Source organism: Lampetra fluviatilis, chromosome 78, assembly GCF_964198595.1.
Source record: "Lampetra fluviatilis chromosome 78, kcLamFluv1.1, whole genome shotgun sequence".
NCBI classification, from domain to species: Eukaryota; Metazoa; Chordata; class Hyperoartia; order Petromyzontiformes; family Petromyzontidae; genus Lampetra; species Lampetra fluviatilis.
In genome coordinates this window covers 597,156-611,036 of record NC_136352.1, presented here as the reverse complement: position 1 = coordinate 611,036, position 13,881 = coordinate 597,156, and the positions used below count along the sequence as shown (strand labels likewise).

Sequence of the window (13,881 nt, the reverse complement as noted above, 5' to 3'; positions counted from 1 at the left end):
GCGCTGGGACGGGATCAACGTGCGCAATAAGCCGCTCTTCCGCAGGGAGCGGTGCCGCGTGAGCAAGCACGGTGCCCTGCGGAATAACGGCTGGCCGCGAACCCGCGTTCAAAACCATGACAAACGGGTCCCCGTCACCCCGTACCAACGTCTGAGCCACCGCCAAGTCCAAACCCTCCACAGCTCTGTTCGACGGACCCAAAAGCACGCCCTGCCCCGCAGTCTCCCCACCCAATGGCTTCCGCAACTGGAGGGGTACTAACATCTGTGAACCCGGGGGAACGTGCACCGTATGGGTCGCTAGCGCTTGGACCGTCGCACAAGCTGTCCGCAATTTAGTAGGGTTAGACAAAAAAGAAATACGGCGACCCGATGGCAGCTCGATACACCCCTGATCCACCAGAATTTTAATGGGCATCTTAGCCAAAAAGTCTGTACCCAACAGACATGGAACCGCTAGGGAAGAAGAGACCAAAACAGGTCCCGATAATTTAATATCCCCTATGCAAATGCTCGCCCGAATCTGGCCGACAATGCCCAACGAGTCCCCATTTGCCGCGTAACATGGCACGTCTACCGGGAGCAGAGGCCGACATTGGACGGGGAGAATGTTGTAAATAAGGTCAGAGATGATAGTTGCTGACGCCCCCGTGTCCACCAGCACCCTGACTTCGATACCATCAATAAAACCCGTAACCAGAGACGCCCCGGCCGACGTGGCCACCATCCTGTGGCCCAACTCGGACCATTCAATTTCTCCCGGCCCGCGTACGAACCCCCCTTTCTGAACCGAACCCCCGGCCCCTATGCACACCTCCTCAGCCGCGAAGCGGCGGCCTACATGTGACGTGTATGCGGACCGAGCATGTGTAGTACCGCGATTTGCCGGGGGTAGTTGGGACGACTTGGGGCCTTGGTCGTCGTCCAGTCGAGGTCCCGCGGCACGCTGACGTGGAGCACGGCACCCGGACGCCACGTGGCCGCGAAGGCCGCAGTTGTAGCACGTGACGAGGGACGTCGCAGGTCTCGGTTGCTCCAGCTTGCGGGTCGTTCGCCTCTGCGAACGACCCCGACCTCCAATCCCCCGGTCGAGCTGCAGCGAATGCCTCCTCCCGTGCGCGGCTGACTTGAGGTTCGGTGTCTACCGGGGCAGGAGCTGAGACCGCAGCAGAAGCGCAGACGACCGGCTGTTTTCGTTTTAGGACCTCATGAGCCTGGATGCTCGTTGCAACTTGCAACGAATAAACGTCCACCTCGTCAGCCGTGTTGATGGGGACCCCCAGGTCCTGAGCCAGCGTCAGCAGCTGTTCCAATACCATGGCGTCCTGCCCCTCCTCGTCCATGCGAGGGAAGGCGGCGTCTGCAAGAGCCAGCAGCGCTGTGCGGTAAGCGAGCGCCGTCTCCGTGTCCCCCTTCCGTCGCCCGTAGAAATGGTGGCTTCAGGCGGAGGGTGGACCATACACCTTGGCCATGAGGCCCAGCGTGGCCTTGAGCGTGGAGCGGGCCGACCTTGGGGCGGACCTGAAGGCCGCGAGCGCGTTGTCGTCCAGCATCGCAGGCAGTGCCCGCAGCGTCATAGCGTCGGACCACCCCGACATTTCCTGATGTGCGAGGAATCTCCGCTGGAAGGCGCCCCAGTCACCCCCTTCAGCTTTGAAGGCCGTCAGCGCGGGAAGTCGCTGCTGAAAAACCATGTCGTCCTCCGACAGGTGATTTTCCCGCGCCACGCCGTCAGGAAAGGAAATGGCGGCCCCCCTCACGTGCGGTTGATGGCCGCCCGCAGCGCACGCTGATGACGTGAGCGGCAGAGAGTGGAGGTCCCCGATCACGTGTTGCTCGCGGTTCCTGCCAAAAGACGACCGCTCCATAGAAATGGCGCCATTTTCAAAGTCCTTGGCGCGCAACACATTTTGGCGGGAATCACCGACGCGACCCCTCTCGACGTCCGTCGACGTCCTCCCTCCTCCTGACGCGGTGATCTCCGCCAGGATGGACGCCGCGGCAAGCAGTAGTTCCGCCAGACGAGAGTGTGCGTCGCGGAGTCCAGCGTCGGACCCCCCCAGCTGATCGTCGGGCGGCCGTGAAGGGTCCTGCGGCGTCGGCATCTCCTCCTCCTCTCCTCCCAATGCTCGCTGTCCCAGTTCGTCGTGGTCGTCCTCCCGGTCACGCTCGTGAGTCCGATGAGTCTTCCTTGTATCCATGACTTGAAGACAGGTTCACTTCTGACGCCAGTTGTAATATCTTCGATAATGGCGGGAGACGAGTTGACGGGGCAGCACTCTTTATTCACAATGGTTGCACACGTAACAGTCCCAACCGAGATAACACCTATGTCACATGTGCCTGACTCGGCCACGTACTCCGTCTTCCCCGTGGGGTACGCGCACCTATCTCTGCCTCGACTCAGGCTCTCCGGCTACGCTCTCCCCACGGTAAGCTATCAGACCACTACGCACACCCGGCTCGGGTCGTACTCAGTCTCTCCCGTAGGGTACGCGTGCCTACCTCTGCCTAGACTCAGGCTCTCCGGCTACGCTCTCCCTACGGGGAGCTATCAGACCCCTCTTGTCAGACTACGGGTCTCGACCACTGGGCTACACAGCCCGAGCCCTTACAAGGGCGTCGGACCGTGAATCCCAAGGCCTCGCCTCTGAGCCTCTCAGAACCCCGGCCCTTACAAGGGCAGCGGGGCTAGGGGTCCCAGGGCCTATCTATTCCTCCGTCTTCTGTCTTCACTGGTTACCAACCCCCCGAGTGCCATCGCGCATCGCCTTACATAGCCTTCCGCTCCCGAGGGGGCGGAGCCTATGCGGACCGCGATGTGAGCACCCACTCGATGTAACCAATCACCACGCGCTGCCTCACGATCCCTCCTGCCAGCGCGTATCACCACTACACCTACAAAGGGCAGCGTACTTCAATAGGGATTGCCGTTGGTAGAGCTATTTTAATAAACGCAATAGACAGGAAGGACAAGTTCAAAGGGCTCCCATAATGCAAATGCATAATTACATTGCCTCAGTAATCCCGCCCCCACCCCATATTGCAAAAGGGCGCAGAAGCGTAGTCACCACATCTACGCATTTATATAAGAAACGAAACAGCAAGACCTCTCCACAAATTTGGCTTTCGTCTGATGAAGCTAGTTGTTATTACTGGCGAAAAGTCGTACTCAGACCGGTGTGCTGTGCTAGTGACGAATTGGCATGTTCTGTTTACTGACAACCCTTGCTAGTTGGCTGTGGCAGGTTTTAACGACACATTTCACTTCTGCACTCAATTACTACATATGTACAGCAAGCTCTTCTTTGGATGATGCCTACCCCCGTATGCATTCATGTAATGAGTGAAGCCTGTGAATAAGCTGAATGCGGCAACCTCATTGTCTCACACTCCTGATTCACGTGTCCTGGGCCCCTCTAGTATTTTATATTCCCTCCATGGGATCAACTAGCCAATGGGCACACGCCACAAGTATAACCAAAGCCACCTGCTCAGTGTTTTAGACAATTCTACTCAGTCAATATAGTAAAATATGTTAAACATATTTTTTGAAGTAATGTTTCAGTGAATTAGGGGCTCCTGAGGAGAAGGCTCGCTCCCAGTGCGTATGTGTAGGACTCGTACTCGGATTGTCTTTCTCGTCCCGTTTATTTGCTCCTCATCACCGCTCCGTGGCCACCCGTTCGCTCCGCCACGCTATCCGCCATCAACGCGCTCTATGTCCCTCCGTTATCTCTCCAGCTCTCCCAGGGTCCGTCGCTCCGCTGCTACCCTGCTCCGTATCTTCTCTGATGCACTGCTACCACTGCTACCACTGCTACCACTGCTACCACTGCTACCACTGCTACCACTGCTACCACTGCTACCACTGCTACCCCTCACTCTGTCTCCTCTATCCGCTGCTACTGTACTTGACCTATCTTTCTCTCCCCACTGCTACCGTTATCGTATTCCCTTCCTCCTGCTCTCCGCTACTCCGGGCACCGTCACTCCAACTCTTCTCCAGACTCCAGCTCTAACAAGACTCCAGCTTCCCCAAGACTCTGACCAAGACTCCCCCTCTCTCCGTTACGCTATCCTTTTATATCCACCCCAATTAGTCCCTATTAATTATCTCACCCCTCAATTTCCCCTAGCCCCCCAGGCCCCCAGCCTCACGTGACTTTGTTGTCCCCACCTGGGCGACGCCAGTCGTTAAGCAATCACCCTCTTAACCAATCACCGGCCCGTATCCCCGGTTGCCCTTACCACCTGTTCCGCCACTTAACGCGTCTCCTCTCACGCCTCCGCAACAACAACCTCGTCCTCAAATACCCCCTACTGTACCCTTGCTTGCTTGCATAGCAACAGACCCACAGAGCGTGTGGCGCGTGTATTTCAGATCCTACATATGCATTACAGTGAACCTCCGATTAGCATGGTTGGTTATGTATGGTGCGAAAAAAGTGAATATATACAGTCTTTACCCGAAGCTCACCTTGTTTGGACTCTCACAGTATTTGGTGTGCACAACGCCCGCGTGTGAATGTATATTAGGTATGCTAGTGCGCATTGCATCTCATGTGTGGGGGATATGTGAATGTTCTTGAGAGTGTGCAATAATTTTAAATAAGAGTGTGTGGTTGCGTGTAGTGTGCTGTCACTACGCTACGACTATGCACTGTAATAAATTAAACGTTACAACTCTAGAACACCTGAATCCCTTTAACTGGAACCCCCTTGCACCCTCGACAGTGAACACAACCACTGAAAATCATAACCACGCCAGCCACAATTGTTTAAAAGTCATAAGGACTGATTGACGATGTACAGTTGTTACCCATAATAGTGATTTTTTGGGTTTGATCACGTAAATATGAATACATCTTTCAACGCGCAACCACCCGACACAGCCAATTAGTAAGGTTTGTCACTTCAACAAAATATGCCAAATGGTTACTAGATCAGGACTAACTGGTGTGTTGGAAAATAAACCACAAAAACATTTACAATTCGAGTACGATGTTGTGCCGGTAATTACAACCACCCTCATCAGGTGACAGCCAGAATTGTGGAGAAAATCCTGATTCGGTCTTAAATAGAGGGGATCAATGTGATGTCGTCACTTGGGCCTGGATGAAGCTCAATACCTCCCATAAATTAGAAAAGCAGAATGAATAGTTTGCACAGATATTTTCTGTGACAGTATGTAGAGCGGCGAACCTTAGATAAATAGCAGCCACTTGTAGATGGTGATATTTTTAAGAGAAGAATTAAGTTTGGAAGGAGTGCCGGTGAAGTAATGGGACAGAGATATGGTTGAAATGGATACAAAGAAGAAGTGTAGAAGTGACAATACGCTGTTTCATTTGCTGGTATAGTGGCATAGTGAGCAACAATTTTGGACGAAAAGTAACATGGGTGTCTGGTGGTGTAGTTGATTGTCACACTAGATATAGCCGGGAACGATAGCAAAATGGAACATAGCAGGATAATTTCCATCTTTATGTAATGCGATAAAGGAAAGAGGGGGCGGAGTCTGGGTCACGTGAGAAGCAGGAGTCAGGGTCACGTGAGAGAGAGGATTTAGGGGGAGAACCGGAAGGGATCTGGGAGTTGAGAAGGAATGGAAACAGGGGGAGGCCACGCTGGGCAGTGGCGAGAGGGTGGCGCCATTTGCCACGTGGAGGGAGGCCACGGCACCGTTGGCCAGTGGTGTACGTGGGGCACAGCAGAGCTAGTGGGATAGAGTTAGTGGAGTAGAGCTAGCGGAGGAGAGCTAGTGGAGTGTGGGAAGCTAGCCGGGCGTGAAGAGCTAGCAGAGTGTGCGGGGCACATAGAGCAGCGGTGTGGCTGCAGAGCGGAGCAGCGGTGTGGCTGCAGACGGAGCAGCAGTGTGGCTGCGGAGCGGAGCAGCGGTGTGGCTGCAAGGTGCACGGTGGAGGAGGTGCGGGTCTGAGCGAGGACGCCGCAGGGGAGAGAGAGACAAGAACCCGAATAAAGGACAACGGAGACCTACACTGTCTGAAGAGTCCTTTATTACATTGATGTCAAAAGTGAAACGGCATGTCGAAACAGCTCAGAAGAAAGAACATCCCTGCACCATCTTCTGAAGACGATCTTCCTCCGGCGGTGGCGCTACCGACGATGGAAGGAGGAGGCGACGCAGGGACGAGCGACGCGCCGGGGGTGCAGGATGTTACCAGCTCAGCAGGTCCGTCCATGTTGGTGGACGCCGACGAAGGATGGCGACACGTGGCGGCCCAACTTGAGTCGCTGAAGGCTGTTTTAACGCAGTTATGCACCCTGGTGACGCCCACGACGAGTTCGGGGAGGCCAAGCGGGGACCATCCGACTGGGGCCTTGCCGACGCTGTCAGCCCTCTCCAACACGCGGCACGAAACCGCCATCTTGGGCGTGGCTGGGGAGGAACGGCGGGAAGCCGCCATCTTGCTGCCTCGACTGCGGGAAGCCGCCATCTTGCTGCCTCCACCGCGGGGAGCCGCCATTTTGAACACGTTGCGGAGTGACGCCATCTTGGCGCTGCCGCACGAATCACCATCGACGGAAGACGGCGGAGCGGGGACCCGCAGCCATCGTCTAACGACTGTCAAAGAGTTCTCCATCGGCGGAGATTGGAGCGCATTCGCCTGTCGTTTTCAAGCGGCTGTACGATCCGCGAAATGGACGGATGCGGAAGCCTTGGAGGTCCTGCCAACGCTTCTTGACGACGAGTCCGTCAGGTTCTTCCGCTCCATCAAGGCCGAAAAGAAGAGGACGCTACAAGGGGTGTTTGAAGAAATGGCGGAGGCATATGAGCCCCCGGACGATGCTCATCATAGGTTCGTGCAGCGGCAACGGGCACCTGAAGAATCGCCGGTGGCATTCCGGGGCGCCGTGATGGAGCTAGCTATGGCTGCGTATCCGGAGACGGAGCCCGATTTGTTGGAACCCCTGATATTGGGCAAGATGTTGGAGTTATCCAGGGACTTGGGCATCCCCATGCCGGTGTGCGGGCACGATAAGTTAACGTCCCGGGCGGCGGCTAAGTGCCTGGATGCCCAATTTAACCTTCGACGGTGGAAACAGGTGTCGGCTTGGACGGGGGGCCCCACCGTCGAAGGCGGTGCGACGGGGTGGGACCCGAAGAACGAAGAAGGCTGTCTACGTTCGAGATGACAGGGGTCCTGAGGAGTTGACGGCGGCATCCACCCAGTGGCCTGCTCGAGGGGGAGCGGGGTTGCGCTCCGGGGTGCTGCACGGCAAACTGACTTGGCGTGTTTCCGCTGCGGGCGTAAGGGCCACTTCACCAGAGAATGCTGGGCTCGCATTCCACGGCCGCCCCAGCAGGAGGCTTCGGCCACGGACGCGACGCGGCAGGACCATCCACAACAGGCAAGTCGGTACGCATCAGACATCCGGCAAGGCCTGTCATCTCATGCATCACCATCGCCGCGCGGTCCGTGTGCCATTAATAACGGGGGGGCGGTGACTGACCCGTGTCGCTCGCTGACGCAGTGGCGGAAATTGGCACGGAGGGTGGTGGCGGCCGCTACTGGGTCGTTCACTTTGCCTGGTTCGATCCAAGGGGTCAATGTGCGCATTTTGGTGGACTCAGGTGTGTCCGCGACTATTATCTCCGATGTGATTTTCCATCTCCTAGCCATTCCGCCGGGGCGGGTGCGACCGGTTTATGACTCTTGCATAGCGGCGGACGGGGGAAGTATGGGCATTGTGGGCCAGGTGGATGCCAGCATATCGATTGGGGGGGTGTCAGCTTCAGGGACCGTGTTGATTTCCAGGTCCCTCGCGGTGCCCTGTTTGTTGGGGAGCGATTTCCTGGCAAAAATGCCCATTCAAATAAGGGTGGATCACAATTGTATTGAATTACCGGGGGGTCGGAAAATGTCATTCTTGCCGTCGCCCTGGGGCCAGTCTGCTCCTGTCTGCCAGGTACAGGCGCTGTCCGAGGTATCTGTTGATATTCCACCTGGTTCGCAGATGATTATTCCTTTGCGGTATCGGAAACCGGTGCCTGGCATTGAGGGAGCGGCGGGTGTGTTGTTATCGCCGTCCATGGCTATAACGGGTGGCTCGACGCTGGTCGGGGCACAGACGATTGTCCGGCCGGGTCAGCCTCCGTTTTTACAAGTGTTGAATGGAAGTGCGGATAATGTTAGTGTACCGGCCGGAACGGTTTTGGCTCGCGCTACGACGGCTTTCACGGCCCATGACGACCGGGACTGCCGGGGCCTTGTAGGGGGGGTCTCGGCCTCCACGGCGCAGGACGATCGGTGGATTGCCGAGTTGTGCCGGGAAAACGCGTCTTTGACTGGGGACCAACGGTCCGCGTTTCGCGCGCTGTTGGAAAGGTATTCCGACGTTTTTAGTTCGGATGATTTCGACTTGGGACGCACCTCCTTGCTCTCCCACCATATTGATACGAGGAATGCCGCTCCGATTCGGATGAACCCGCATCGGTTGAGTCCGACGGAGCGGGATCATGTTCGTGGCGCAGTGGAGGATATGCTGGCTGCTGACATTATTTCCCCGTCCAACAGTCCGTGGGGCGCGCCGGTGGTCCTTGTGAAGAAAAAGGATGGGAAATTGCGATTTTGTGTCGATTTTCGCAAATTGAATAAAGTGTCGGTTGCAGACGCGTACCCCCTGCCACGTATGGATGATTCCCTCGATGCCTTGTCTGGGGTGAAGTTTTTTTCTACGCTTGACCTCTCGTCGGGATTATGGCAGCTTCCCCTGGACGAGTCCTCGAGGGAAAAGATGGCTTTCCGTACACCGCATTGCTTATTTCAGTTTAATTGTCTTCCAATGGGCTTGAATGCTGCCCCCGCCACTTTTCAGCGGCTGATGGAGCTTGTGTTAACGGGTTTGCAGTGGGAGACATGTTTGATATATTTAGATGATGTTATCGTCTTCAGCCGCACGTTTGAGGAACATCTGCAGAGATTGGACGCGGTGTTTGCTAGGATGCGCTCTGCCAATTTGAAATTTAAGCCCAAGAAGTGTCACCTACTGCAACGATCTGTGCGCTATTTGGGCCACATAGTCAGTGCAGACGGGGTGGCCACGGACCCAGAGAAGACGGCGTGCGTTCATAACTGGCCGACTCCGGCCACAGTGGGGGACATACGTCGGTTCGTTGGATTCGCTTCATATTATCGCAGGTTCGTTCCGAACTTTGCTACGATCGCTAGGCCATTGCACCTCCTTACGGCGAAGGGCCGGAGGTTCAGCTGGGGGCCGACGGAGAAAGCGGCGTTTGAGGGCCTACGCGATCGTTTGGCGACGGCACCGACGTTGGACTATCCAGATTTTGATCGGCCCTTTATTCTGGATACTGACGCTAGTGACACCGGGATTGGGGCCGTTCTGTCACAGTCTAAGGGCGGCGTTGAACGTGTAGTAGCTTACGGTAGCCGCGTGGTGTCTCCGGCAGAGACCCACTACTGCGTTACTCGCCGCGAATTATTGGCTATTGTGCATTTTCTCCGCCAATATCGGCCGTATCTATACGGCCGTACGTTTATTGTTCGCACGGACCATGCGGCTTTGCAATATGCCCTGAGAGTTGACCAACCGTCTGGCCAATTGGCACGATGGTTGGAAACCCTGCAGGAATTTTCGTTCGAAATTCAGTATCGGATGGGGTCGCGTCACGCGAACGCGGACGCACTCTCCATGATTGCCGCAGGGATCTCCTTGCGCTTGCGCTTCGGGTACGAATAGGTGTACGCGGGTTCCGCAACCCCCTCGGCCTGTTGTGTCAGCTGTCGAGGTGCCCGAGGCTCCCGTATGCCCAGGACCGGTTGATGGGGTTTTGAACCTGCCACGCTCGGTATGGATTCGCGAGCAATTGCTTGATGAGTCGCTGGGGGCCTTGCGGGGTCGGGCTGCGAAAGGGACGGGGGGACCACTGTCCGGTGGGACGCCGGGATGGGTTGCTGATGGCGTCTGGTGGTGCCGTCGTCGTTACGGTATGAGTTGGTTCGGACTCTGCACTCCGAGACTTTGTTACATCTCGGGGTGCAGAAAACCTTGTTGACGTTGCAGTGGGACTACTTCTGGCACGGCATGACGACTGATGTCGTCGGGCACATTCGGGCGTGTCCCGAATGTGCCCGGCGGAAGCCGCCTAATTACCCATATGTGCCGCCAGTGCAGTCCATACAGGTGTCTCGGATTAACGAGTTGGTGGCGTTGGATATTTTGGGACCCTTCCTGCCATCCGCTAGGGGGAATAAATTTTTGCTGGTCAGGGTGGAATATCTTTCCCGCTGGCCGATGGCTTGGCCTTTACCCGACCAGTCGGCGGCGTCTATCACGGACGCGTTCCTGTTCGGATATGTAATGGACAAAGCGGCGCCGGAAAGGTTGCTCACGGACCAAGGGCGGAATTTTTCTTCTAAATTGTTGGCTGAGGTGTGTGCTGCACTGGGAACCAAGAAGGTTCGGACGTCTCCCTACCACCCGCAAACGGATGGCATGGTGGAACGGCTAAATCGGACCCTGTCGGCCATGCTATGTCACACGGTTAGCGAAAAGCAGGCTGATTGGGATTTGCATATCCCTGGGGTACTCTCCACATACCGGATGACGCCTCATGCGTCGACGGGGTATTCACCTTTTTTTTAAATGTATGGCCGCGAGAATGTGCCGCCGGTGGACGTGCAGCTGGGTACGGGGGCGAAGGGTCCTGTTAAGCCTCTCCCCGAGTACATTCAGGACGCTGTTCGTCGCGTGGCAGAGGCACGGGAGGGGGCCCGATTGGCTACGGCCAAGACCCAGGCCCGGAACGAACGTTGCGCTCGGCGCTCGGTTGGGAAATCCCCCTGGCGAGTGGGGGACATGGCCTGGCTGCACTGCCCGCAGGTGCGGGCGGGGACCTCCCCTAAGTTGCACAAACCATGCCAGGGGCCGGTTAAGCTTATTGAGGTTCCTAGCCCACAGTCCGCACGTGTTCAGTTCGGATCGCGGCGCTGGTACGTCCATACGTCTCGGCTGAAACCTTACGTGGCCCCGCAGAAGGATGCGTCATCTCCTAATGTTGCCTTGCCGGTGTCTGTTGCATCCGACGCGCCTCTGACTTTGCCTGTTCAACCTGCAAGCGCGCCTGTCGTACCTTCTACAGACGAACCGACCGTGACACAGACGGATACAGCGAATCCTGCTCCGGGTGGGCCTACCACGGCGACGGGGACACTTGACCCCGCTGCCCCTCCAACCCCGCCACGGACGCGATTGTGGGAGACCCCGGCGACGGGTCTCTCTGGGGAACGGGACTTTGGTATTGACAGGCCTCCAACAGCGGCGGGCGGTTCCGATCCCGCCGCTCTTAAAACCCTGTCGCGGTCGCGGTCTGTGGGGGGGCCACCTCCCGTTCGGGACGGGCCGGCGACCCGCACGCGTTCCAAGTCCCTTTCCTTTCGTTAATTGTTGTTCTTGTTGTTGTTGTGTTGTTATAATCTCCGTTGTCTGGTGATGCCCGATGGTTGTAATTTGATCGCATTATTTTGTTCTGTTGCAGCCGGGCACGGCTGGGTTTTTTCATCAGGGGGGGGGTCATGTAATGCGAGCAAGGAAAGAGGGGGCGGAGTCTGGGTCACGTACATTTGTCAATGGAGAAGAATGTTCGTGAAAATGCTTGAATCATTTCAAGCACTTTAACGTTTAGTGGTGTCAGAATTGCACGTTCCTTAAGCCATTTGTGATTCAGAAGATTTGCTCCGATGTTTGGATACACGCAATTGATGAGAATCTTCAGAGTAAGACAAAATTTGTAGAATTGTTCGGAGAGCTTCAATTTTACAGTTTCCCTTGTTGCTTCCTTGCCGTTGCCAATGTTGAGCAAATACTCAGAAAAAACGATTAAAGTCATAGCTATCAGATTGTTTAACTCTCATGTTGGTCGTGAACTTCATTGTTGTGACGTCTCTCCAAAGCTGTGGTGATTTCAGGCAGGCTTTGACCTCATCAACCATCGCGCCTCTTGGAATCACTGGAAACGTTTGGCGAAAATCACCAGCAAGGACAAGAATCAAACCGCCATAAGATTTTTGTTGCCACAAATGTCTTGCCGTGTTCTGTTGACTGCCTCAAATCCGTGCTTATGCATCATCGAGATTTCATCCCAGAATAACGCTTTAGCTTCCAGCAGTACTTTGGCCTTTCCACTTCCTTTCTTGATGTTGCAAGCAGGCGCTTCATTATGGACCAAGTCACTCGGGATTTGAAGCATTTAATGCGCTGTTCGTCCAACAATCATTAACGTTGCAACGATGTCAGAAGATGAAACAAGTGCAATCTTCTTTTCTCCTCTGATGCGGGCCATCAATAAATTGATCAAAAAAGTATTTCCGGTTCCGTGGCGCATCGATGAAAATGACTCCGCCTTCATTGCTGTAATGTCGTCGTAGAACCTCTTGATAAATTGTTTGTTGCTCTGCATTCAACAGTGGCTCGTTCTGCGCGACGTAATCCAGCATTTTGTCAGTCATATGACAACTCTTGAAGCATTTCTCGAGTCATGTTCACTGCTTGCTTTATCTTCAATCATAATAAATGCCTCATATAGGTGTCATCGGTGAATTCTGGGATGTTTAAAACCGCGCAGATATTGAACTCAACACTCACACACACAAACACACAGACAGTGACAACAACCAAAATTTGCCGCTAAGTGGCGGTGACATCGCCACGACGGTTCCCGAGCAACATAAATGGGGGCCAGCATGGCACAGGAGGAGGTGTATGGGTAGCACCAGGCCCGGCCGCCTTTGTCTCCCGAAGTCACGTCGCTCATGCTCGTGTGAAGTGCACGGAGAGTCTGTGGCGGAGTGGTTGAGCAGACCGAGAGAGCCACGGCACAGGGACTACGACGTCATGGCGGAGGTGACGGTGGTGAAGGAGGGCTGGCTCTGCAAGCATGCTTCAAGCATATGACTCGGGCGATGAGAAATCAGGTGCACAGGCCAACAAGATGGAACTGCAGACCACCCTCCGCTCACTGTCCTCCAAGCTCGAGGATATGAGCACATGCAACGACCTGATCAGCAAGCACGGACCCGCCCTCCAGCGCTCGCTCAACGACCTAGAAACCCTTAAGCTGCCGCCCAAGTGCAGCGTGTTGTGTGTATACCCCCTTTTTAATTTTTTTAATATTATTTTTTTAAGAATTATTCTGCCAACACATAATATCGTTTTTAATAGACGCGGCAACGTGGGAACGGACACGCTCCCACACTCCCACAGAGGCCCCCACACCCCCACAGATGTGCGCATACCTCATTTCAAAGGAAAGAGGGCATGAAAGAGAGCAACACGGCCATCTTTGTCTTTCCGAGAGGATCTCCACACGCAGGCACAAAGCCGGGAAATGACACCAATAAAACTCCCGGGCAATGGCTCAAAGGAAATTAACACGCTCTCAGAAATAAATAAATAAGCGCATGCGCCGGGTGCTTCCACCGTAGAAACAACCATCTTTGTCTCCCCACAACACGGACAGAAAAAAAAATTGCACACGCGAGGACATAACTCGACGCGAATCATCGGTCTGGCTAATGGATAACTTTGGTGGTGCCGTCACGAGGCCCCCACCCCTTTCTTCCAGAACGACACAGCTGTGTCTTCAAAGCTAATAAACACACGGACACACACACAGGAGGGTTTTACGACACAGCCTTTGAACAACTCGAAAGCCGAGTGGAATTTTCCAATATAAACCGAAGGAAAATCCATTCACGACAGATCATCCGGGCCACGGGCCCCACCACAGATCGCCCGGGCCACGGGCCCCACCAAATCGTCCGGGCTTCGACTCCACCACAGATCGTCAGGGCCTCTGGCCCCATCACAGATCGTCAGGGCCTCTGGCCCCAT

At 55.2% G+C, this 13,881-nt stretch overlaps 1 protein-coding gene across 1 annotated transcript in view; it reads left to right on the top strand.

Annotated features, from left to right (window-relative positions):
• The window catches only part of LOC144953548 (uncharacterized), a 155,260-nt gene that overhangs the window by 26,997 nt on the left and 114,382 nt on the right, over positions 1–13,881 (top strand). Inside the window, exon 3 of the mRNA XM_078884101.1 lies at positions 4,385–4,403. Coding sequence (XP_078740227.1) covers positions 4,385–4,403 — 19 coding nt within the window. The remainder of the gene's footprint in view (positions 1–4,384; positions 4,404–13,881) is intronic.